This window comes from Leptidea sinapis, chromosome 11 (assembly GCF_905404315.1).
Source record: "Leptidea sinapis chromosome 11, ilLepSina1.1, whole genome shotgun sequence".
Lineage (NCBI taxonomy): Eukaryota > Metazoa > Arthropoda > Insecta > Lepidoptera > Pieridae > Leptidea > Leptidea sinapis.
The window spans coordinates 12,723,041-12,750,387 of record NC_066275.1 but is presented as its reverse complement, the minus strand read 5'-3'; the positions used below and the strand labels follow the sequence as shown (position 1 = coordinate 12,750,387).

Here is a 27,347-nt window from a genome sequence, read left to right as displayed (position 1 = left end):
ATTGATACGCCCTGCCCATTACAATGCAGTGCCGATCAAAAGTTAAGAAAAACCCAAAAACGGGTGCGGAACTACAATTGCGCTCGTCACCGTCACATAAATCTTTCAAATAATCCTACATTAAAGTGCTTAGGTAATAACATATCAAAAATGAGAACTCATTTAATTTCCAACACAATAAAAGAATCTTGAATTAAAAATGGTCCGGTGTGTAGGTTCCTTTACAATCGGCAATCCCTTTGATTTTACAAACACATAAACATTCTCCAATCACAGAGCAGTAAATATTTGAATCATGATATTCACATTCACACAATTCAAAGAGTAAAAATGCCGATAGGCCGAACTTTTTAACCTAAAAATATGCATTACATAGCTTCATAATTGGATTAGAATTACCTATCTTTATTAAAGTAAATACAAATTTAGAATGATTTTCAATGTCAGCTAAAGAAAATGCACATACAAAATAACTTCGCCTTCATGGCAAAATGAGATTATAAAAATTATAATCACTCAATCCTCACAGGTGCAATGAGCAGTAGGCATTTTACTATTATCTGATATTATGTCACATCTACGTTATTCATCTGTTTTAGGTCAAAGAGAGTTCAGAAAAACAGCTGATAAGGGTTGCGGGATGCATAGTTTTTGCGAAAACTGTGGACTTTAAATATTGTATTCAAATATAACACTAATTCATTTCTGACTTCACATAGTCATAGAGATGACCTAAGGAATGTCGGGTTCAAAGCATAGTATACCCTTTTTAATTCACGTTATATACATTCTCGCCATGCTCCTTTCCAAGCAAGCTTGAGAAAAAAAAAATACACAAGTATGTATGACAGTTTATTCAGCAATAACGCTTAAGAGTAAGTCGCGGCACTATGTTCATGGAAGCCAGCTCCTGGAAGAGCAGCTTGCACGCGTACGGCATCTCGACGCTCGCGACCCGCGCGGACGAGCGACACGCGTGGCACCAGGCGCGACTGGCCAGGCGGCCGCACGCACCGCAGATGTCGGCGCTGAACGCGTCCGACGCGAACATGAGCCGCTCCATCAGCAACATACTGCCACACAACGTATCTTTATAAGAATACTTACTTATATCATTAACTAGCCGGTCCCGCCCGCTTCGCTGGGCGAATTTTAAAAGGCAGGAACGTTGGAATTCGAAAAATAAGTAGCCATAAACCATCAAGGATAAATTTCGCATCGAATGGTGGTAGTTTCATATCGATACGATCAGTGGTTTAGGCGTGATTAAGCCTCAAACGATAAAAACAGGCCGGGTTTAAAATTTTTGTGTGTGACAAGCTAAGTTAAGTCTCACACTCGCGATGTATGACATTTTGTGTTACCATGCGTGCGTTGTTCAAAATAGAAGTTTTTTTATATGAAATTAAGGGACGAGACGAGCAGGACGTTCAACTGATGGTAATTGATACGCCCTGCCCATTACATTGCAGTGCCAATCAGGATTTTGGAAAGACCCAAAAAATCTGAGCGGCACTACAACTGCGCTCGTCATCTTGAGTCATAAGATGTTAATTCTCATTTGCCCAGTAATTTCACTAGCTACGGCGCTCGAAACACAGATTCTTCAGACAGCTAATTCTAAACTCAATTATTTCCGACGTTTTCACAGCTGTGAAAGTATATCTAGTAGTATCTAAGGTGTATATACCTCGCTCCGTAGCCAATCAGACAGTCCCTCTCCATTTCCCCGAGTCGCAGCCCCCCGTCCCGCGCGCGCCCCTCTGTGGGCTGCCGCGTGAGAACCGCTCGCGGCCCTCGCGCCCGGGCATGCATCTTGTCTTGTACCATGTGCTTCAGCTTCTGGTAATACACCTGAAACAACACAATCGTAGTGATATGCAAAGCTACGCATAATATACAGAACAAGTTCAACGACATGCCAAAAAGCAGTTAAAAGCGAAGTATTGTTAAAAAACATATGGACATTTAATTATTTATGGTAATTATGTAAAAGGGTTTTTGTAATTGCCCTGTACTTTTCCCGGGGCGTAAAAAGAATAGGGGAGTCCCAGGCCCATGGGTGTCGTAAGAGGCGACTAAGGGCTTTTTAGAAGTGGGAGAGTCACGCTGCCGTCTTATGACGTCAGCACAATCGGGCCAGACTCGTCCGGGTTAGTTACCACACTCGCACAGAATACCGGCGTGAAGTAGCGGCCTAGTGCCGCTATGTTTCGCATAGGTTAGTGTCGAGGACCGGTGGCCATTCCCCCCCCCCCCCCCTCCACCCGAATATGACAGCGGAATCTAAAAAGATTTTACCCCAGGAGGGTACCGGCTCTACCAGAGTCGGAGAATCCCTCCCCGAGCACTCTAGCTCGGGCTGCCCTTCGTATTCTTGGGAGGCCACAGAACCGCGCATGACCAAGGACAAACGAGGCAGTAACATCACGGCACCTCGCTCCACACTCAACGTGGACTTTTACAATATCAGGGGAATTCACTCCAATTTAAACGCCGTCCACCACCACCTTGAGACGGCGCAGCCGGCCTTGTGTTTCCTTACGGAGACGCAGATATCTCGACCTAGCGATACGTCATATTTAACGTACCCCGGGTACAAAATTGAGCACAATTTTTTGCCTCATGCCGGGGTATGTGTGAACGTTAGGGAGGATATCTGCTGTCGCCGTCTCGGCAATTTTGAGGGTAGGGACCTGTCCACTCTCTGGCTCCGCGTAGATTTAGAGGACCGCGTCCGCATCTATGCGTGTGTCTACAGGTCCCATAGTGCTAACGCAGAAACCGATCATCTCATGGGCTGCGTTCAAGCGGCAATTGACGACGTGCTTGCACAGATCCCCTCCGCAGAAATCGTAGTCTTGGGTGATTTCAACAGGCACAATGCCGAATGGCTTGGATCACGTACCACAGACTACGCAGGGCGATCTGTGCATAATTTTGCATTGGCGTACGGTCTGTCCCAATTGGTTGAGTCGCCAACGCGGCTCCCGGATGTGGATAGCCATAGGCCGTCCTTAATAGATCTTCTGCTGACTTCACATCCCGATGGTTACCAGGTCATTTTCGACACCCCTCTCGGAACGTCCGACCATTGCCTGGTCAGGAGTGTAGTGCCTATCCGACGCCCACGTCGCAGACCACCAGCGACCCGCCGCGTTTGGCACTACAAGTCAGCAGATTAGGATAGGATGCGTTCCTTTTTTGCATCCTACCCTTGGGGCAGGATTTGTTTCCCTTCGGATGATCCTAGTGCCTGCGCCGTTGCAGTAGCCGATGTGATACTACAGGGTATGGATATTTTTATACCAAACTCTGTAGTGCCCATCGGTGGCAGATCACAGCCCTGGTTCAATGCGTCATAAAGCAGCATCTGACTGCAAAAAACAGGCGTATCGAGCTTGGGTTGCGGCGCTTGGCACAAAGGATCCGAACTGCGCAGTTCTTAAGAGGAAATACAACCGTGCCTCCAGATTTTTTAAGCGGCAAATCGCCCGTGCAAAGTCAAAACACGTCGTCAAAATCGGTGAGCAGCTTTCCAGTTACCCGACCGGAACACGCAAGTTCTGGTCGTTGTCGAAAGCTGCTCTTGGTAACTTCAGCCAGCCGTCCATGCCGCCGTTACACATGAGGAATGACACCCTGGCCCATACGGCTAAAGAGAAAGCCGATCTCTTGTGCACTCTTTTCGCCTCCAACTCGACTCTTGACGACAACGGAAAAACACCGCCGACCATCCCGCGGTGTCAGAGCTCTATGCCTGAAGTACAGTTCAGACAGAAAACTGTTAGGCGAGCTCTGTTTTCGTTGGACGTCAGGAAGTCGAGCGGGCCGGATGGCATTTCTCCAATCGTGTTTAGAACGTGTGCCCCTGAGTTGACGCCGGTGCTAACGCGTTTATTCCGGCACTCTTATTCTAAAGGCGTAGTCCCTGACTCATGGAAGTCAGCCCTTGTCCATCCAATCCAAAAAAAAGGAGACAGTTCGGATCCGGCAAACTACAGGCCTATTGCTATTACCTCCCTGCTCTCCAAAATCATGGAGAGCATAATTAGCCGTCAGCTCTTGGTATATCTAGAGGGTCACCAGTTGATCAACGACCGACAATACGGGTTTCGCCATGGTCGGTCGGCAGGTGATCTTCTGGTATACCTAACACATAGATGGGCAGCGGCTATTGAAAGCAAGGGGGAAGGCCTGGCAGTTAGCCTGGATATAGCGAAGGCCTTTGATCGTGTATGGCACAAGGCGCTCCTCTCCAAACTTCCATCATTTGGGCTTCCCGAGAGCTTGTGCAAGTGGACCTCCAGCTTCCTCATTGGGCGCAGCATACAGGTCGTTGTCGACGGATATTGCTCGAACCCGAAGCCCGTGAATGCTGGAGTGCCCCAAGGCTGTGTGCTGTCTCCCACGCTGTTTCTTCTGCATATCAATGATATGTTGGACACCTCCAACATTCATTGCTATGCAGATGACAGCACTGGTGATGCCGTATAACACTGGCCATGCAGGTCTCTCTCGGGAAATCGTTGACCAGCGCCGGGAGAAACTTGTGTCTTCTATCGAGTCCTGTCTTGAGAAAGTCGCGGAATGGGGAAAATTGAATCTTGTCCAATTTAACCCCCAGAAGACTCAAGTTTGCGCGTTTACCACTAAAAAAATCCCATTTGCCGTATCACCGCTCTTCGACAACACTTCCCTCAAAGCCTCGCCTAGTATCGGAATACTGGGTCTCGAAATCTCGAGCGATTGCCAATTTCGTGGTCATCTGGAAGGCAAAGCCAAATTGGCTTCAAAGAAACTGGGCGTCATTAATAGAGCACGGCAATACTTCAAGCCGGCCCACATACTAGCGCTCTACAAAGCGCAGGTCCGGCCACACATGGAGTATTGCTGTCATCTCTGGTCTGGCGCACCCCAGTATCAGCTCGATCCATTTGACCGCGTGCAACACAGAGTAGCTCGAATTGTCGGGGACCTAGTGCTCTGTGAACGGCTGGATCACTTGGCGTTGCGTAGAAACGTCGCTTCATTGTGTGTCTTCTACCGCATTTATCACGGGGAGTGTTCCGAAGAACTGTTTAACCTGATTCCTGCCGCCGAATTCCACCTTCGCACGACACGCCACAAGTTAGGATATCATCCTCACCATCTGGATGTGTGGCGGTCCTCCACAGTTTTCAAGGAGCTTTCTTCCACGTACTACAAAGCTGTGGAATGAGCTTCCTTGTGCGGTGTTTCCGGGACGATACGACATGGGTACCTTCAAAAAAAGCGCGTACACCTTCCTTAAAGACCGGCAACGCTCCTGTGATTCCTCTGGTGTTGCAAGAGATTGTGGGCGGCGGTGACCACTTAACAACAGGTGACCCGTACGCTCGTTTGTCCTCCTAATCCATAGAAAAAAAAAATTGGTACTTCCATTTGCTATGTTTATTAGTGTCTGCAATAATAAATATAATCAAAATAACTAGATTTTTTTCTGGCTGCATGCAGCAAACACAGGATCATTTACCGCTATACCGACATTTTTGTAAGGCTAATTTAATAATTGTTTTCTTTGTAAACCCATAGTTTATTTGAGCTGTGCACGTGTTATTTAAACACAGTAAGAATGAACAGTACTTACCGGCCCAGAATAAATGTACGCCTCAAGAGGTTCGCCCGTCAAACCCGAATAAAATATATCTTTGCCTTGATAATTATAACCATGTTTTTCGAGCTCCTTGCAGACATCTTTTACTTTAGAGCCTCCAAAAGCGGTACCTAAAATTGTAAATATAGATTTATACACATAAAACTACATGAATAATAACACAGATGATGAATATAGTAAGCTCTCTTACCATAGTGGAATTTCCCTTCCATCAGACCAGCTTTACCCGCAAGCAATTCAATAGTCTTTCCTACTGTCATACGCGATGGAAACCCATGTGGGTTCATGATCATATCTGGACAGATTCCTCTATCATTGAAGGGCATATCTTCTTGCTGGACAATAAGACCTGTGACGCCTTTTTGTCCATGCCGAGAACTGAACTTATCACCAATCTCCGGAATTCGCGTTTGCCTCAATAACATTTTGATAAGACAAGCCTCATCGGCGTTAGAAGAGACCATAACCTTTTCAACGTAGGATTCCACTGGTCCCTTATATGTTACAGGTACGTCTTTATATTCAATTTGTTGAATCTGTCCTTGAGCTACGGGAGTGACGTTGGCGGGAGGCATTTGTTTATTGATCAGAACTTGTCGGTTTTCGACCATTTCGCCCGGAGATGCAATACCATCAGTGTCCAATATGTCATGTGCTTTTATAACTTTCCCAGTAGTAGCGTCCCTCGATGGACCCAAGATTCTATCAGATGTTTGATTGCTGTATCTTTTCATCGTTGTTTTTGCATTTTTGTATACCAAGCATCTCCCATAGCCACGATCGATGGATGCCCTGTTCAGAATCAGAGCATCTTCTATATCATAACCGCTGTAGCTCATCACAGCTACGGTAGCATTTTGACCAGCCGGCAATTTATCAAAGTTTGTTAATTCGATTGTCCTTGTTTTTACCATTGGGCATTGAGGGTATACTAAATTATACATCAACGAATCGATTCTGTTCTTTTGATTGTAGCCAATTGTACCTTGAAAATGACAGATATAATATTGTATTGGACTATATTATGAGTATATTGCGTATGAAAGAGGAAATGGAGTCTCCATTGAGAAAGGGCTGAATTTTAAATAAAAAAATATTTAACCATTATTAGACAAAGAGTTCAATCGAATCATCACGAAAACGTCACCCTCGCTGAATAAATAATTCATGGCGCAATCGATTGGGGAGATTCACAAAAGCCCAAAAAATCCAACTCGAACTTGCGCCTAAATAACATGCATATGAAACGTTACATTAGGTTATCTTTTGCAATGGAAGAGCAGGACAAACGGTAATACATACAAAAGATCGAACCGTATTTTGGTGAGAATTGTTCATCGACGCTTTCAAAAGATTTGTTACTCCATCAAAGTGTATTTATGTATAGATAAGAACATCTCTAACGACGACTCAACATACGGATATCGCGATTTTGTTTTTTTTTTATGAAAATAAGGGACGAAACGAGCAGGACGGTCAGTTGATGGTAAGTAATTTATAGGCCCTGCCCATTACAATGCAGTGCCACTCAGGATTCTTGAAAATCACAAAAACCTCGTCACCTTGAGACATAAGATGTTCTCATTTGCCCAGTAATTTCACTAGCTACGGCGCCCTTCAGACCAAAACACAATAATGTTTACATAATATTACTGCTTCACGGCAGAAATAGGCTCCGTTGTGGTATCCATAATCTTGCAGGCATCCTGTGCAAAGGAGCCTCCCACTGGTAGGTCGTAAACATTAAGTCACGCTTGGCATTGGCTCCTTAATGTTTTGAATATTAAACCAAAGATTTGCATTAGAAATTCGCATCCTTAATTTAGGCTACAGGTGTGGAGAAAGGGGGAGGGGCAGTTATTTACAGCTCCCCCTGCAATTCCCAAAGCGCGGAGAGGAATAGTTTTATTTTTATTTAACTTTTTCTAATTTGAGGTTAAGTTAGGTTACTTTGAAAAAGGGTGTGCAAGCTATTTGCGGATTGCCTTTACAATGATCATATTCAACAAGTTTTTGAGGCTATTTCGGGTTTGCTCGGCTCAGGTGCTGAAGGAAGTGCAGCACAGTTCAGCTTCTTTGGTGCTAGTTACAGCAGGCGGTGACAGCCCACCACGCCTCCGGCTTTAATAAAACACTCTAAGGGTAGGGCAGACTAGTACCACGTGGAAGTCGAGGTCCACTGATTAGCTTCTGTCACAGTATAGTGATAATAATAATATGGACACACTTTTTATACAAATTATCTTGCCCCAAATTAAGCATTATAGCCTGTGTTTATGGGTTGCAAGACAACTATATATTTAATACAATATACTTACTTAAACATACATAAATACATATAAAAATACATAAATAAATATAAACATACATAAATACATTTAAACTATCATGACTCGGAAACAAACATCCATATTCTTCATATTAATGCTTGCACCTACCGGGATTCGAACCCGGGACCTCTAGCTTAGTAGGTAGGATCGCTAACCATAATAATAGATAGTTCATGTAATAACATCCAAAAACAAAATATTTTACTATAATTAATGAATATTTTTCGTAACTTGTTTTAGTTCCAAGAATGGCAGTTATAACAAAATGTGGAAAAACGTTTATTTTTTTATAAATTTGAAAAGTTGAATCTCCGCGGGATGAGAGGGGTATCAATTGAAAGCGCCAAAAACCCTCCATAAAATAAAACCCTTAACAACTCCAAATTGAAATTCGGGATGCGAATTTCTAATGCCAACCCCTAGTAGATACTGAGTCTAAGTTCCCAAGTCTCTGACTGTCCTAAGATTCTTGCCTGGTTTCTTTCAGCCCTGTTGTACAACCTTCATTATTCTTAGCATCCTCGATCTGGCGCCGTTTTAGTACCTTGGCACGCCCCTCACCTGGAACTAGTACTACTAAAATATAAAACATACATACCCATAGCTTGTTTCCCCATAGCGCATTGGTATGTGTTCCTTGGACTCTGGTTGTGATGAGGATATGGCACAAGGCCAGCGCACACACCCAATATGGTAAACGGCTCAATTTCCAAATGCGTTGTCACATACGGATCTATATCAGCTTCTACTGTAGCAATATAACTATCATTTTCTTCATTGACATCTAAATACTCTATCATGCCATCATTGAGAAAGTCTTGGAATTTCCGCAGACGTCTTTTGAGTTCATTTATATGTTTTTGCTTGACCAGAGGTAATCCCTTCTCTACAATGATATACGGCCTACAGAGCCTACCACCGTCGCTACATATGTACACAGTTCTTTGGTTGTGATTTGGATAGATAGAGATGAATGCCGATATTAGTCCCCGACGTCTAAACATGCGGAATATTTTGATGAGCTTCTTGTATTGTCTTGTAACACCCAATATGTTGCCTAAAATAAATACAATATTCTGTTATAATGGACGTGCTCCAAATACTCTTATTATTCTTTTACGAGTGCTCCTGTGCACAGGATGTCGGCTAGATTATGGGTACCACAACGGCGCCTATTTCTGCGGTGAAGGGCGGAAGTTCGGTCTGAAGCGCGCCGTAGCTAGTGAAATTACTGGACAAATGAGACTTAACATCTTATGTCTCAAGGTGACGAGTGCAGTTGTAGTGCCGCTAAGAATATTTGGGGTTTATCAAAAATCCTGAGCGGCACTGCATTGTAATGGGCAGCGCGCATTAATTACCATCAGCTAAACGTCCTGCTCATCTCGTCCCTTATTTTCATTAAAAAAAACTCTTGTAATCTAAAATCGGTTGGTTTACACGATCTTTGGCGAATTAACCACAAACCCAAGAAGATTAATATATGGATTCCAGAGCGATCAATTTCCGCGAATTGCAAATAATGGCAGTAGTGCTTCGAACATTTGAAACATGTACAATGAGTAGGTATTTTTTTAATGATGATGTACTATGTACTTGTAGTTACATTTATTATTATAATAAATTTAATTGATCCACATAACTAAAGAAAATATTTTATCCTTTGAGTTTAAATGAAAAATCCAATTAATTGTAAAAAAAAATTGAATGACTTAATTATATTTACCATTTAAAAACACTATATAATTAGCAGGATGATTAATTTCTTCACCACCCAATATTCTAACATCTTCAACTCCCGCGTTGCAAGCCAATCTTAAGATAGGCTCCTCGGAGCATTCCGTAGTAATATGCGTCATTAATGCCAAATTCTTCACAAGACCGCATCCCTCTCCTTCGGGAGTATCAGAGGGACACAGCATGCCCCACTGGGAGGGTTGTAATGAACGCGGCCCAGAAACCTTTCGTGTTTTTTCAAACTGAGAGTTCACTCGAGTCATCATTCCTAGGGCTGAGATATAACTGAGACGACTTAACACCTGCGTAACACCATGCCGTTCCATCTTGAATCTTTTAATCGTCCAGTTTCCCTAAAAAATTTGAAATTTCCTTATATAATGTCATCCTTGGTATAATATAAATCTTGGTAGTTATAGGAGTTAATTATATTAACTATCTAAGTACTTAAGTGTTATACGAGGGCTGCACTAAAAGTATCGGGAATGGAATATTTCCACTGTTCCTTGGTTTTAAAAATCGAATACCATTTATTTATTTAAAAAAGGTTCTCGGTCTTGTCACAAGGTCTTTTCAAACTTGTTTAGTCGTTGAGAAAATGGAATTGACTCGAGAAAATTCTAGAGCGATGATTTATTATGACTTTCGAAGTGGTTTAACACAAAAACAGTGTGTTGGCCGGATGCTTTCTGCATTTGGTGATGAAGCCCCAACCAAAACAACAATTTATCGCTGGTTTGCTGAATTTCAACGTGGACGTGTCAAGCTCAGTGATGATCCCCGTCAAGATCGTCCAAAAACTGCAGTCACCAAAGAAAACGTTGATGCTGTGCGTAAGCTGATTGAGGAAGATGGACATGTGACATACCGCGAAATTCAGGCAACTTTAGACATTGACATGAGTCAAATACAAATAATCTTGCATGAACAATTAGGTGTAAAAAAGTTGTTTTCCCGATGGATACCGTATTTGCTCTGTGCAGAGCAAAAAGCGGCTCGCGTTACTTTGTGCGTCAGATCTCTCGAAAGATTCCACGCAGGATCCTCAAATGCTGCATACAACATCGTATCAGGTGACGAATCCTGGATATACGCGTACGAACCCGAAACAAAAAACCAGTCACGAGTTTGATTGTTCGAAAATGAGTTAAAGCCAACTAAAATTGTCCGTTCACGGAGTGTTGCAAAAAAAATGGTGGCCACGTTTGTCTCCAAAACCGGTCATGTTGCGACTATTCCTCTTGAGGGACAAAGAACGGTTAATGCAGAATGGTATGCTAGCATTTGTTTGCCACAGGTCGTTTCTGAACTCCGTAAAGAGAACTGCAACCGCCGCATCATCCTCCATCACGACAATGCGAGTTCTCACATCGCGCACAGAACAAAAGAGTTTTTAGAGCAAGAAAACATAGAATTATTAGACCATCCGCCGTACAGCCCCGACCTAAGCCCTAATGATTTCTATACTTTCCCTAAAATAAAGAATAAATTGCGTGGTCAGAGATTTTTCATCACCTGAAGAAGCTGTGGACGCCTACAAAACGGCCATTTTGGAGACCCCAACTTCCGAATGGAATGGTTGCTTCAATGATTGGTTCCATCGTACGGAAAAATGTGTCAAATTTCGCGGAGAATACTTCGAAAAGCAATAAATACATTTTTAAATAAATGTTGTATCACTTACTTGATTCCCAAAATTTTCAGTGCTGCCCTCGTAGCTTATATCATTCTAACACTTTTTTTTTGTCCTATAGCACAAAAGTCTTACTATACCTAGGAGGGCAAATGAGGATAACAGTCACCCACAGTTCGCCACCACCGCCAGGAATGATCACATTCAGCAACGGAAAGATAATTTACGGTTATTTTAATTGGGCTTTTACACAATTCTGAATGTGCCTGAACGTGGTTAAACAACGCATCAGTAAATTCATTCCGCTGTTTAGTTATTAAGATACTCCATTATGCCCACCTACACACACGCACACACACAAACAAACACACCCACATACATTTGCAAGGGTAATAACAACACTTTTTTAAATATAACATTCAATAAAAAGATAGCTTAAGTAGGTAATCGGGGAGCCATTACAAATCCACTCCCACTCAACACATTACATCTCGTTTACATTCAGCCCCTACCGATACTCCGCGAACTGTCGAGTTGGTTTCCCTTGATACTGCCGTGGCAGGATGTAGAGAAGTATTGTGTTTACTACTGTCCTACCACTCACATCACTTTCGACTTTCGGCGCCCTAGAAGATGGTAGATGATATCTATCCACTGTTGCTGTGTAATTATGGGTGTTTTTGTTTCAGAAACGGAATGAAATCGAGAAAGAAAAGAAGATCGAGAAGAATCGAAATAGTGAGTGATGTCTCGTACTGATTAAGAATTACTGTTAAACAAAATTGAACCTCTTGTAAAGCAGACAAGACTAATCAACGCCAGCCACTTTTGCACTTATTTCATTAATAGTCTTTGAAGTATGCAAACTCTTAACGATATTTTGAGGGATGAAATAAAGTTAAGAAAACTACGTAGACATATTTAAAAAAATCACCATGTTTTTACTATTAATTAACCAATTACAAACTTTTATGAATTGAAGACTATCTATACTTCAATGAATAAATTCAACATTCAGGCATTCTTATATGCGTTTTTAATTAAAAATCTACTTAAGCAGGCGTAATGACTTTTTGAGTTAAAATACGATTTGGACTTTGTAGTTGTTGTGTCTGGTTGTTATGGCTGACTTAGGACATATTTTTGAGATGGAGTTGGAACGTATTATGTAATGGAGTTACTTGTTGAGCTTAGGGAGATGGTGTTGTTGGTGAATATGCCGCTATAGAAGCACTTGACGGACAGAAGAAGACCATCAATTTTGTACATGATCCTGTCCTCATCTATGTCTCGCATTCTTTCTGGATATTTTTTTAACTCTTTTGCTGACTGTTGAGCATCTATTGCAGCTGTATTGGGATCATTCCGTGAGCATTCCGTCGAACTGGTTGTGATGGCTTCTGGTAGCATGGCATCGCTCTCTTTGGAGCTTTGGTTTGGTGGTGTTGTATCATTCTGACGAAACTAAAACAATACAAGCTGATGAAATATATTATTTTTGTAACAGTTACCACAAACACCGGAGTAATGATTGGCCGTTGAAGAGGGATTTAGAAATGAATTCCACCATGTGTTGGTGCTCTCCATGGCAAACACATTGCATTGAAATGTCCACCACATAGTGGCTCGAAGAATTATAATAGAAGCATACATACAGCATTGTACAAATGGCTTTGATAGATAGTGACTATAATTTTATCTTTTTTATTAGTGGACAAGGTTGTATAAGTGATGGTGGAATTTTTCAACATAGCTTGCTCTGGCAATAAATTAAGAACGGCATTCATAAATTACCACCAGATAATATATTACCAGGAAGATAAATAAATGTTCCATATGTGTTTGTCGGTGATGGAGCTTTTGTTCTACACGAAAATATAATGAAACCCTATTCTGATAATCATGACGACGGCACTGTAGAGGGCATTTTTTTACAAACTTTCCACTGTCCGTGTAGTAGTTGAAAATGGGTTTCGAGTGTTGTCATCCATTTTTAGAATTTTTCAAAAACCAATCGAGGTTGAATTAGATAATACCTTATCCACATATTGTTATTATATGTTATTATTTCTTACTAAAATGCAAATCTTTTCTAAATATTTACACACCTCCAGGAACTTTAGAGACGGACAATGTTGAAGGAGCTTGGAGGCAAAATCTTACAGATACTTTTACGGGATTTTTTCCTCGATAGGAGTGATTTCACTGATTCTCTTCCCCTCGTGAACTGATGAAATGAACTTTGTATTTTAATTTGTGGGTTTTGTTTTTTACGTCCCATATTGCTTTTTCTGCTTCTAGCAATTCTATATATTTAATTGTTTGTTCATTCCTCCAAAAGAGAGGTATGTATATTGGCCGCTCTCGTAAAAAAACTAGACACGCACGTCCACTTCGTTCAAGAGCTCGGCGAGAAGTGTCAAGTGAGCGACGGAGCAGTACGACGGAGTGTAAACAGAAAACACGCACTGTCGCTGCACTGCCCGTTCTTTGACTTCCGCACAATAAACCTCTCTTTTCTTCGCGCCGGGCAGCGCGATTAGCAGTGGTGGGATCATGAGAAGTGTTTACACACTCGTCCTGCCGACTTTCCTGCTCAAATGGACTGAATGTAAACGAGTTATAAGTGAGAAGGGGAAGGCTGAAAAAAAGGTGCTGCATGGAGACAAAAATCCGTAATCCCTGTCAGGTGCAGCCGAACCTTCTCCTTTTTCTTATTTGTTTTATCGCCTACCCTACTTATGCATTTTAAGTATTTTTTGTAATGTTCTATATATATTGCATATGGCAATAAAGAATTTATTTATTATTTATTTAAGATGGTGAGCATAAGTGATATTTTGAAACTGGCGTGACCAGATGATGCAATAATTTCGTAGCACCAATCGGATAAAATAAGTTATGATCGACGGTGTTGTTTCCTTCCCTAAAAATATATGGTCGAGTTCTTGTCCACGCATCATGGTCGCGAACGGTCGAAGCGAATGTCATCAGGAACTCTTCATCTTGCTAGTTGTAAAATTAATATAATAAAAAAATATATAAAATATAATTCGGAATGAATTCAATGCTAAGACTACGAAGAAGCTACGGACATGTTCATGTATTTTGTATAAAATCCCTTCGATTTTATTATATGTATGGATACTCCTTGCTTTTTTTTATGGAAAAGGAGGACAAACGAGCGTACGGGTCACCTGTTGTTAAGTGTTCACCGCCGCCCACAATCCCTTGCAACACCAGAGGAATCACAGCTAAACAACTACTAAACTATTTAAATTTGAAACTTAACTGCAAAAGTAATTTTCAAACTTGTTACAGAAAGTCACAACTATGTTAAAGAAGTAGGTATGACTACGGAAAATATTTAATTTTCGAATCATAATAGCCTCTGTAAGTATGCCATGTTTAACAACTATACTAGAAAATAATTTTCAGAATGCCAATCCATATTGTAAAGTACACATGCCATTTACATACTTATGTTAGTACTCACTGTTGAAATTGCTGTAAACAATCCATTTGATATAAGATCCGGTCTCATGTGTTTCACAATATCAAAAGGAGCAGCTTTCACTTTCGGTATTATTTTCTCAGCTATAGATTTTAATTCCCAATTGAAGCGTTTGAATAGATCTTCAAACATCAGCGCTAACAGAGAGCCGGCCAATTCCAATCTCTTGTTTCCATAGTAATCAGGGTCATCAATGGCCACTTTATTAGTTTCTGCTTCGATCACTCTTCTTACCATTATTGCTAAATAAATAGCTTTGACATAAAAATTAAAATTGTCAACTGGTACATGAGCCAAGATGGTTGTCGCTAGCAATTCCCTTGCCTCATCTATTGGTGTTTTAACTTTACCTGCTGCTGATGGATACCTAGTTAATAAAAATAACTGAATTTAAGTTTTAAAGTCATAATTTTGATTCACTCTGGATAAATTCATTCAAACTTACCTTTTTAGTTTTAGTTTATGACCAATGTAAGCAAGTGCTTGAGTCTGAGTATAAATTTTCAAATTGTGACAATCCATTATGCATGGTGCCATTTTTTTTATTGTTTTATCATCAGTCCCAATCAACTGCATTATTTCTTGATCACTGCATATACCCATAGCTTTAAAAGCAACTGCTATTGGGATATCCTAAAAAACATAAATTAGTATTAGTAATAATTTACAGAACAAGTTTGTTCCCATTTCAAGTAAATCAAAATAAAATTTAAGTAATTACATCCGATAAAGCATTATGTCTCAACACATATTTTCCATTCTTCAGAATTACATTAGTTCTTGTTTTCTTTTCATGTGTTGAACTGGTCACTTGGCACTGTACAGCTCCCTTAAACTCATCAACAATCATTCTGTTCTTCGACAACTGCTCTTGTATTAATATTACTTTTTCTTGACCTACAAAAATAGTAAGTATGAAATAGCTCACTTGATAATAAGGGATTGGGCCAGGCCCATTAATTATATCATTAATGTCTACCAATTATGTTTAAAAGCTAAAAAGGTTCACAAAGTGAGGCCAAAATATTCAATAACTCATTCTCATTCAAGTGCTGTTTGTATACGTAAACATGTCATGGTAACTTTTGCTTGATAAGCAGACCCAGTTACCATAGATTAATATTTCTTGTTTTTATATGAATATATATTTGCTTTATATCTTATTTGCAGAGTACATTTAAAAAATTTGATCTGTACCTAACATTTTACAGCTATTCAAATAGATAGAATTTATGGTTATATAATAATAATAATGAAAGTAAAGTAATAATACTAATAAAAATAATGAAAGACAGATGTTTAAGCTTAGTGATTGATATAGGTACAGGCCCATGAGACCAACTTTTAGGGTTGAGAAAATAAAATTCCTGTTAATATCATTTTCACACAATTTTTTTTTAACTTATTAATTACTAATAAAAGCAAATAATTACCTCTTATTATAAAATAGCCTCCTGGATCATGTGGGCATTCATCAAGCTGAGACAATTCAAAATCTGATTTGTTTGTCAGAACACAATTTGAAGATCTCAGCATAAGGGGCATTCTGAAAGTTAACAATAAGAATGAACAACTTAAGAAAGATGAGGTTTATGCTACCAGAAGTCATCGGCAATGTCAAGGGTCTGCTGGGTGACCTGGTAGAATTGGGCTAGTAGGAATAACGCCGTCAATCAGTCCTTGATTAAGGTGCCGCGGATGCAGTTGCTTTAGCTTGTTTGGCAGTGGATGGTGATCAGGTCAGTAAAGAAATGCAACAAATTCTCGACGCCACACTGACTACGAAAAAGTTGCATTCAAGCCAGAACACAGAAAAATTACCCCATAACTTGTACTCACAGTCAATAAAAATGTCCCCTGCTTTGATTAACAGACAGTGTAAAACATCTGGAATTCCAAGGTATACAATTTACATGGAATAAACCTATAAAACCAATTGAACCTTGTATAATTTAACCTTGAGAAGACTAAAGTTTGCGCGGTTACCACTACAAAAACCCCATTTGTAGTATCACTGCCCTCCGACAACACTCCCCTTAAAGTCTCGCCTAGTATCGGAATACTGGGTTTCGAAATCTCGTGCGATTGCCAATTCGGTGGCCATCTGGAGGGCAAAGCCAAATTGGCTTCGAAGAAGCTGGGCGTCATTAATAGAGCATGGCAATAGCCGGCTCACATTCTCGCGCTCTACAAAGCGCAAGTCCGGCCACACATGTAGTATTGCTGTCATCTCTGGTCTGGCGCACCCCAATATCAGCTGGATCCATTTGACCGCGTGCAACGTAGAGCAAATCGAACTGTCGGGGACCCAGTGCTCTGTGAACGGCTGGATCACTTGGTGTTGCGTAGAGATGCCGCTTCATTGTGTGTCTTCTACCGAATTTATCAAGGGGAGTGTTCCGAAGAGCTGTTTAACCTGATTCCTGCCACCGAATTCCTTGTATTACATAAAAAAAAAACATGAAATAATCACATAAAAATTATGTCAATGCCTGCATAAATGCATGATGGGTAGAAGAACAATTGAGTACTTAACCACCATCCCAATCCACTTGCCCGGGTTTTTGCTTGACAGTAATAATGTGGTGAAGAGATTTATAAGAAACCAAATACTTTGAATGAACAGCGATGCTCTGGCCTGATGCTCTTTAACCTAAGTGAATTAATTATTATTTAATGAGTAGCAATAGATTGCTAATAATTATGATGACTTGAGTGAAGGTATCTGAAAGCTATTGAAAAAATATAAAACCATGCAAAATAAACCATCTTAAACACTAAATAAGGGTCAGAACTGGGTGAGGTAATAGGATGCCATACCACACACTCGGTTTTGGTGTATCTGAAACATCTAGTGCCCTGGGGCACTGCCGATTTGGGATGTTTAAAAAGACAAATTCTCATTGCATCTGATTGCACATTAAAAAAAATTGTTTGAAAAATCTTTCCTTGGCATTGTCTCAACACAAATAACATTTAAATGTAGAAGAGTAGGACAAAACTAATATAATACTGATAGAGTATTCAATTCAATTCAATTTTCTTTATTTGCGAATTTGGGTGATATACAGGTGTTGAATATAAACAAAAATACATGAGCAGCCAAACTCTGCTTAATTACAGCATGCAACTTTTAAAAAGACATATTCTATTCTATTCTATTCTTCCTACTATGGCTCCTGTGGAAGGTATACCACAAGTTTGCCAATGTCACGTTAAGGTAGACCACCAAGCTTAGAGTATTCTTTTACTAATTTTAATGGTATTGATCGGTGCTTAAGATTGAAACAAGTTTTATTTTCTTATACCTGAAACAAATATACATGCTGTTAGGACTATAGACACACACAAATATAATTACTTAAATTATTTGATATAAGTACTTAGTGCTATTTACAACTTAATCTTATTTATTTTAATATATTTACACAAAATATATACAAAAGGAGTGAAAACTAGGGAGAGGAGACATTTAAAGGAAGTTGGGCGGGGAATTTCAGGAGGTATAAAATTGTATAAAGAAGGTTGTGTTAAAGGGCAATTGAAGAATAAATGATCCACGTTTCCCTCATCTAGACCACATTCACACAAGGAATTGTCCCTAATTCTTATTTTAGCCAAAAATACTGGGGTACAAGCATGATTAAAACGTAGACGACAAATAGTTGAAATTACTGACTTGTTGGGAATTTTAAATTTCGAGAACCAAGGTTTCTGAGGAATTACGGGTTGTAGATCTCCATAAAATTTGCCTTTAGAGTTTTTGGAAACTTGCCAAATGCTGGACCAATTCTCATGCAATGTGGGTTTCAGGATGGTGCGCAAGTCATGGGAGAAAATTTTTGAGTATTGGAGGGAACCTGTTGCAATAGCTGTCTTCGCACAGGCATCTGCATTTTCGTTACCAAGAATGCCTGAGTGACCTGGAATCCATGCTAAAACGATGTTAATATTGAGGTCATAGCATTCTTTCAAAGATTCCCTTATTTTAAATATAATTGGAAAATGACTTTTAGACCTAAATGGATTTGACAGTATTGATTGAAGGCAACTTTTGGAGTCTGAAAGAATAATAGAGTTGTTCATGCCATGAGCCTTAACAAATAAAATTGCTTCAAGAATGGCAATTGATTCCCCAGTGAAAACAGAAGTGATAGATGGGCAGCTGTAACTGAGTATAATTCTTGTTGAAGGAATCCATGCTGCAGCACCAACAGGGCTCATGTCTGTTTTTGAAGCATCAGTGTAGATTTTATGCCAATTTTGAAAATCAGAGTACATTATCTGAGAAAAAGTTTTATTGGCTTCTATGGAAAACTTATCTATACCTAAGTTTAAAATTACAGATGGTTGGAAAGTGAGTGCACTAAAAGGCATAGTAAATAGAGGCAATTTAGAATATTGGAAGAGGGGGTAAGAGAGGTGAGAGAATAATAAGTAACTGTGGAGAATGCAGGGTCTTTTGTCTTCGGGAATATTATTATTATTGTATAAAGCAAATAGTTGGTCTAATTTTGGAAGCAAGGGATGTCCACAACATTCAGCTAATTTGAGAAAAAATTTATTGGCAAGAAATTGACGGCGAAGTGAAAGGGGGGGTTCCAGACACTCTACTTGCATGGCATTAATCGGGCTAGATTTCATGGCTCCTAATATTATGCGCAAGCATTTAGCCTGAATTTTGTCCAGTTTATTCAGACCTGTTTTATTTCCTGGGATCAAAAACATAGTGCCGTAATCCATGTGGCTGCGAATGATTGCATTGTACAATAATTTTTGGGTGAAGGGGTGAGCTCCCCACCAGACACCAGATACAGAGCGCAGGATATTAATGTTTTTCTCACATTTCTGTGAGACATAATCAAAGTGCTTTATGCCTGATAATTTTTGATCTAACCAAATCCCTAGAAATTTAACATTGGTAACAACAGGTAACTCAACATTATAAATTTTAATTTTAATATGAGGAAAAAGTCTTTTATTTGTAAAATAAAACTACTTTGCTTTTAGCAGTTGATAGTGACAACCCATGTTGCATTAAATAATCAGCAAGATATTCAAGTGTACAATTTAACTGATTGGATGAATCCTGTATGGACTTGTTGGAAGTATACAGAACAATATCATCTGCATATTGCAGTATTTGGCAGAAGGGGGATACAGAGCTATTGAGGTCATATGTATACAGATTGTAGAGAAGGGGACTAAGGACTGAGCCTTGAGGTAAGCCTTTCCAAACTGACTTAGGAGGGAGGTAAGAGGATGGACCTTTGATAGTGATTGTTCTTTCCATTAACATATTACATATGAAACGAGATAGCTTCACGGGGATACTCAGCTGGTTGAGTTTACTCCTGAGTAGAGGAAGTGATACGTTATCATATGCAGATTCTATGTCAAGGAAAACTCCCAAAAGGTGTTCTTTACTGAGGAGTGCTATTCTTATGTCAGTTCTAAGGATGCCTAAGCTATCTAGGCAACTCTTGCCCTTTCTGAAACCATATTGAGAGTTGGAAAGGAGATTATTGTTTTCAACAAACCACTCAAGTCTGTGTTTTATCATGATTTTAGAAACTTTTGCAAGAGTAGAAGAGAGGGCAATTGGTCTATAACTTGTGGCTTCAGATGGATTCTGACCAGGATTAAGAATTGGTATTATTACCTGATTTTTCCAGGGTGGAGGGATGACCCCAAAATCAAAAAGGTTATTTATAATATCTAGGTAATATTTCTTGGATGTAGTTGATGAGTTTTTGATGAAAGAATAGGGGATTCCATCTGCTCCAGGAGCAGAATCAGCTAGACCGTCTAAAGCGAGAAGGAGTTCAGAAAAAGAGAAAGGAGACTCTAAACTATGAGTAGAGGCAAGAGGGCCTGGAGGGGATGGAAAATAGTCCATGTTTGGAGCTGAAGGGGGGGACATTCTATCTGAAAAGTATTCAAGCCACAAAGATGAATCCACACTTAAATCATGCTCTTGAGCACAAAATGAACCTCAAAATTTTTTAATTTGTTTCCAAACCATTGAGGATGAAGTGCTTGGAGACAAATTTTGGCAAAAGTTAATCCATCCTTGCTTTTTATTTTTTTTAAATAAATATGTAGCTTTAGCTGCAACTTTTTTATAGTGAATAAAGTTAGAAAGTGACATGTTTCTGTTATAATTTTTTTCCGCTAACTTCCTTTCTTTGGCAGCAGCAGTGCACTCAGCATCCCACCAAGGAGTTGAAATTTTATTTAAAATAGGTTTCTTCAAAGGGAAGTTATTGTCAGCACAAGTAATCATAGCGGTTGTGAATTTCATATAGTTATCTACTACATTGAGATGGTTAGTGACTGGCAACTCTGCAATTTTTTTATCTAGGCAAGAAGAGTAATAAGGCCAATTTGCATCTATTAATTTATATTTAAAGGATGAGGAAGGGTTTTCGGGGGGGATTACTTTGTCAGGGATAGATATGGTTATAGGGAAATGGTCACTGCCATAGGAATTTTGTAAAATGTTCCAAGAAAGGAGAGGAGCCAGACATGGAGAACACAAGGTGAGGTCAACTGCACTTTTGGGATTTTGAGAAGGTGAAACCCTGCGGGTAGGAGAGCCATCATTGATAATACACAGATCACACTCATCAAATATGTCTAACAGAGAGAGGGCAAAATAATCACTGTGGCTTGAGCCCCATGAAGTGTGATGAGCATTAAAGTCTCCCATAATTATAATAGGAGGGGGAATAGATGAAATTAAAAAGAGGATATCAGCAATCATGGTTGACTGAGGTTGAGGTACATAGATTGAGACAAGAGAGATGTTCATAACCTTTGCTGCAACAATATTTATACCTGGATGAGGACTAGGAAGGGTAATCGAGGAGAAGGGAAGAGTGCGTCTTATTAATAAGGCGCAACCCGCACCAACACTTTCTGCTCGATCATCTCTAAGGCATACATAGCCGGGGACCCTGAAGTGTGAACCAGGGACCAGCCATGTCTCAGAGATGGCGATGGCAGAAGGAAGGTATTTATTTATGAGATGTGTAAGACTGGGTTTTTTAGGACGTAGGCTTCTGGTGTTCCATTGCAGAATGGACACTGGGGCCATGGTTATTGACTAAGGACAGAATTTGTGAAAGTTGATGGGCAACGTTGGACGGTAAGCTTAGACTGTTTTTAGTTATAAGGGATAGAATGATGGACAGGAGAGCCTCCAAGAGGTTATCATCCTGCGCTGATGATGAAAAATTGGATTGATGGGATAGTGCAGAACCATTCGGGAAGGATGAAGGAACATCGGCAATGATGGCCTGATGAGCAGCACGATCATAGGACTTACTTAAAATGGGTCTGGAGCGTGAAGGGAGTGTTACAGTTTTCCTGTAACTGACAGTAGGAGAAATGGATGGCTGAGTGGTATGAGCTGGTTGAGAGGAAGAGGGGGGTAATTCATTATGGGGTAATGAGGGATTAAGGAGAATTTCAGAGTAAGGCTTTACTGATTTCGGGCAACGGTTTGCTGCCTCCTCATAAGATAAGTTTTCCTGAGACATGATTGCTTTAATGGATTTTTGTCTACCATGTTCAGGACAAGCTTTGTTGGTGGCAAAATGTTGACCTGAGCAATTTATACAAGAAACATCTTTATCAGTAACCTCACACGTATCACCAGCATGGGATTGGGCACATTTGAAGCACCTTGGCTTAGATCTACATACTGTTTTTATATGGCCAAAGCGGCAACAGTTCTGGCATTGGATAGTAGGGAACAGGTATGTTTCTATGGGGAGGGAATTGTGGAAGAGGAAGATTTTTCCCGGAAGCAATTGGCCTTGAAATGTTAATACAATGGTTTGGGTTGGTACCCAAGTCACTCTACCCTCCTCAATTACTTTCCTATTGAGTCTGCGAGCCTTTAAAATCTTTCCACAACCAGTGGGAAGATCAACCGACTCCACAAACTCATTCATAGACAGGTCCACTGGGACTTGACGAACTATACCCATCTTAGTGATGTTATAGTTGGGAATTGTTGCGGTATATTTATTAGCAGCTAAAAGTGGGTTATCCAGAAAACTGTTGGCATCTTTGGCTGTTTTAAATACTACTGAAATTTTATTTCTACCTACTTTTTTTATTCCGTCAGGGCAAATATTAGCAATTTTGTGCCTGTGGAGAAGCTGGCCGAATTTAATTGGCTTTATAGTGAGACCTGAGGCAGGGTCTTCTTCCGTGCGGGAGACGTGGATCAAAAAAGGTCCTTTATCAAATGTTGTATACTGTTTGATACCAATTATTAACGATGGATCACTATATACATTTTGGATAGAGGCAGAAGCCATGGCCGTATCGATAATTGTTTTTTTAGGCGCTGCGTTTCCTGAAGAACTATCTTCTAGCCGTCGTTTCGAGCCGGTTAGAGCAGGAATATCCGGTGGATCCGGAGGTTCCGGAGGAGAGATCTCCATAGTGTAGAAGTTAGTTGCTGTTAGTTAGGTTAGATGTATTATGAACTAATATCTATATTAAAATGTTAAGACCACTCACCAAAATAAATGTATAATAACAGAAAAGAAAACTGCTGCAATCAATTTTACAATAGGCTGCAGTAGGTAAAGCCTTTTTAAAAAAAGTGGTAACTAAAACTCGACTCACGCGTGATAGCTACCCCAAAAAAAAAAAAAAAAAAAAAAAAAAAAAAGACATATTACTATACTCTTATATAATGTTCTTCATATTATAACTAAATAGATGTCAAAAACAGTATTTATAATAGTTAAAAATTGTCCGAAAGGTAATCACTGATTGTATAATATGTCTTATCTATTAGGAACATTTTTAACTTTTTTTTAAATTCGGGATCTCCTCCGTTTCTATAATAACCCTGGGTAAGTGATTATATGATTATATAAACAGGGCCCAGCGCAGAAGAGGCTTTTTGGAAAATGGGCACAACTGGGTGGCTGTTGGAGCTCAATGGCATGTCTTTTGCTCTTGCGGTTATGAAATAAATTTAAATTACTTTTTACAAATACAATAATTTCATAAATATACAGACATGGCATTGTGAGAATTTTATATTCATTAAAATACGGCTTGCAGCTATCTGTCATTTTTAATTTAAAAATGGCCCTTAAACATCTCTTTTGTGCCTTAAACACAGCTTCTTTTTCACTAGAATTACCCCAGAATATAATACAATATCTTAATAGCGATGCCACATATCCATGGTAAACCGTCAGTAGCACCGACACATTTACAGTTTTACCCAACACATAAAGTGCAAAGGAGAATTGCCTTAACTTAGTACAAATATGATCTAAACGTTCCTTCCAATTTAAAGTAGAATTAATATTCAGACCTAAGAATTTTGTTACATTTACTTCGTTGATAGTTTTACAATGTTTTTTCTCTGAGCTTAAAAATCATTAAGTTCGTTTTATCTAAGTTGATTATGAGTTTATTAAGATTAAGCCAGTTCATTATTATATCTAGTGTATTCTTAACATTAATAATGTCATTTAAGGTTTTGTTTGCAAATATAACTGTACTATCATCAGCAAACAAGACTATGTCATGGTGAGTTACATATTTTGGTAGATCATTGATATATATAATAAATAATAGTGGCCCTAAGATACTTCCTTGAGGAACGCTGCGTTGAATTACTTTCGACTGTGAATGGTAATTAACAAGCTTTTTATATTTTAGGTTGACCTTAGTAATCTGTGTTATTTGTTTTCTATGTGTTAAGTATGAATTAAGAAGGTCTAATACAGACCTCTTACACCGTAGGCATAAAGTTTCTTTAATAATATTTCATGGTCAACAAAATCAAAGGTCTTGGTTAAATCCATAAATAAAGCACAGACTGGAACCCTATCATTTAAATTACGCATGTAAGAAATTTGTAGACTGCCATGTTTATATTTTTATTCTTTCGAAAGCCAAATTGTTCCTCTGCAAACAATTTATTTTTTTCAAAATAACTATTCAAAGACTCATAGATAACCTTTTCAAATACTTTAGAAAGAATGGGGACAAGTGCTATGGGTCTAACATTCATTGAATGTTAGATTATGTTTCTTGAAGAGTGGTTTTACTATTACAGTCTTCAGTTTATCGGGAAACACACCTGGGTTAGTAGGTTTTAAAAATAAAGAATTGTAATTATTACTTTTAATCACTTTGGTAATTGAAGTATTGTCATTTTGGATGTCATTATTAGGATATTGCTTAGTAAAGAAATCATTAAAAGAATTTGCTATTTCTAACGGATCTTCAATTATCTTACTACCAATAATTATTCGATTTATCTCTTCCTTGGGAGCGTTTATTTTATCATAATTAGATTTCACAATGTTCCATGTTGCCTTGGATTTATTAGTAGCACAGTTGATTTGATAAGTGTTCTGAGATTTTTGCGTTAATTGTATGATTTTGTATAACCGTTTAGAGTATGTGATGTCAATGGAATTATATGGTCTGAATTGAATTACTTAACTAATAACCTCCTTAAAAAGCATGACAAAATTATTAAATACCTCCCAATAAGCTGTTTATTTTTAATAACTCTTTGGTTGCCTCTTATATACTCAATGTCAACAGTGATTGGTGCTGAATATGTCAGGTCCCGAAGACGGCATTCATGTGGTGTTGTTGGCTTTGTAATATTAAATCCCTCTTCTAAATCAGGTGTTCCCACATAGGCGTTGAGATATTTGAGGTAGAATAGAGGATCTGACTCACAGAATAATTTCTCATTTGCTTGAACTATTTTCTTAATCTCAACATTAATGAAATAATTGAAAGAGTCAATGTGTTGTTTAACTAAACCTTTAACTTCTAGAAATGATGGCACCAGCTTCCATTTGTCCTGAAAGTAATTTCCAATAAAAAAAATTTAGAGAGCCCATTACCACCCATGAAAACAGGCAAGGTTTATTACTTTAGTGAAACTCTGCATATCAATGATAATATGCTGCAAATCAGCAATAATCATTGCTATGCAGATAACAGCACATGGTATGCTTCGTACAGTGGCAGTGCCAACATATCCTCTGATGGTGGAGATGAGAACCAAAACAAACTTGTCTGAATTTGAGACTATGCTTTGCAAAGTCTCAGAATGGGGCTGACAAAATTTTGTCTAATTTAATCCTAAGAAGACACAAATGGGTGTTCACCGGTAAAGTCACTCTTTGTCAAATCCCCTTAATTTGAGAGTACTTCTCTAACTGCCTGCTGTTTTCCCAGATGAATATGACTTCTGGACCTTCAAGAATATAGAGACCATACTTCCACCTTAAAGCCCTGCAACAGATCTCTTTACTCCTGGTTTTGCAGATGGGTGGTTGCCTCACCACTCCCCATCATGTTAGCCTCTTGTCCCTTAGCCCCCTCACTTTAAAAAAATAGATTACCTCCTTTAGGAGATGGATGGACTATGCACTTGAGCAAGCAGATACAGGCAGATCTGGAGTATCCAGTCTTGCACTCAAATTTTAATCCAACAGTCCAGTTAAACTCATCCTAAGAAAGGCAATGAGTGCAAACTACTAAACAATATTAAATACATGAGGACTCTCCCTCCACCTATATAAATGGGAAACAATTTCACTGGTCTACCACTGGACCCAGGAGGACCGAGGAGGATGTTCCTAACACAATTCATCCAAAGAAACACCACCTATTCTTTATTTAACAACTATGTACCTAGTCTGTAATAATAATAAATTAATAACAAAATCATATATTTTCTATTCTTAATAGGATTATAAATCACTCATTGAACTTCAATATCTGGGTAAGACTGGGAGTATCTATACACTTTTCTTAAAATTTTCGTTACTAAGGTGTGGTATGAATTAACAGAACTTTAATATTGTAACATACAATTATTTATGAATTTTGTTGTTTTCTTTGATGTATTAAATATAAAAACAATTGTTGTGATTAAGCATTTGTGATTTTGTGAACAGTAAGACTTAATAAAATTCTTTAGAATAGTACATAAAAAGATAAGACTAATATAATTTTTATGGAGTACCCCATGCATTTCAAATTATACCTATTCAGAATGCTTAGAATATTTAATTTACTTTGTTTACTAACCTCTAAAGCTTTAACTGGTTCACGTAAACCTTTGCCATTATCCCACTCAGAGAGTTTTTTACTAAACTCCATCCTTCCAAGTGATGCAATAATCTATTTACAGAAATATTTTTAACTAAATATCCATACTTTACATTTCCAATTCTACCGGTTTGGGTTTTGATTGAAATTACTCTTTGTTGAAATTTAAAGTTGAACGTGGTGGAAAGTGGAAACTGGAAGTTCAAGCTTAGAGTAAAAGTGTTCTGTGGTTCAAACTTAAATTCTCTTTGGTTTTGATTACAGAATTCGTATTTTTGTTAAGTGTAACATCTTTAGGCGTATGATGGTAAAATTTTACAAATGAAACGGAAACGGAAGCGTCACGGAAAT

At 39.0% G+C, this 27,347-nt stretch overlaps 1 protein-coding gene across 5 annotated transcripts; it reads right to left on the bottom strand.

Annotated features, from left to right (window-relative positions):
• Positions 1–839: 839 nt before the first annotated feature.
• Positions 840–27,347, bottom strand: LOC126966916 (DNA-directed RNA polymerase III subunit RPC2). 5 transcript variants are annotated; one of them, XM_050811198.1, is made up of 12 exons: positions 26,976–27,313; positions 25,406–25,737; positions 16,304–16,416; positions 15,592–15,767; positions 15,316–15,503; positions 14,853–15,237; positions 9,713–10,076; positions 8,585–9,043; positions 5,847–6,641; positions 5,630–5,766; positions 1,691–1,854; positions 840–1,073 (listed from the first exon to the last, which is right to left on the bottom strand). In XM_050811198.1, the coding sequence occupies exons 1-12, from the start codon at positions 27,045–27,047 to the stop codon at positions 857–859; spliced, it is 3,402 nt and encodes a 1,133-aa protein (XP_050667155.1). In that variant the 5' UTR covers positions 27,048–27,313; the 3' UTR covers positions 840–856. The 5 variants fall into 5 exon arrangements, with proteins under 5 accessions (XP_050667155.1, XP_050667156.1, XP_050667157.1 ...); XM_050811199.1 differs by lacking the exons at positions 15,316–15,503; positions 15,592–15,767; positions 16,304–16,416; positions 25,406–25,737; positions 26,976–27,313 and adding an exon at positions 12,538–12,820 and having other exon boundaries at positions 14,853–15,000; XM_050811200.1 differs by lacking the exons at positions 15,316–15,503; positions 15,592–15,767; positions 16,304–16,416; positions 25,406–25,737; positions 26,976–27,313 and adding an exon at positions 12,600–12,820 and having other exon boundaries at positions 14,853–15,000.

Excerpts from the sequence above, each read along its gene's own strand:
- LOC126966916 (XM_050811198.1), bottom strand. The coding sequence starts at position 27,047 with ATGGAGTTTAGTAAAAAACTCTCTGAGTGGGATAATGGCAAAGGTTTA. Across the intron at positions 1,855-5,629 it reads CGTACATTTATTCTGGGCCG|GTGTATTACCAGAAGCTGAA; the intron begins GTAAGTACTGTT and ends GTGTTGTTTCAG. Across the intron at positions 1,074-1,690 it reads CTGATTGGCTACGGAGCGAG|TATGTTGCTGATGGAGCGGC; the intron begins GTATATACACCT and ends GTTGTGTGGCAG.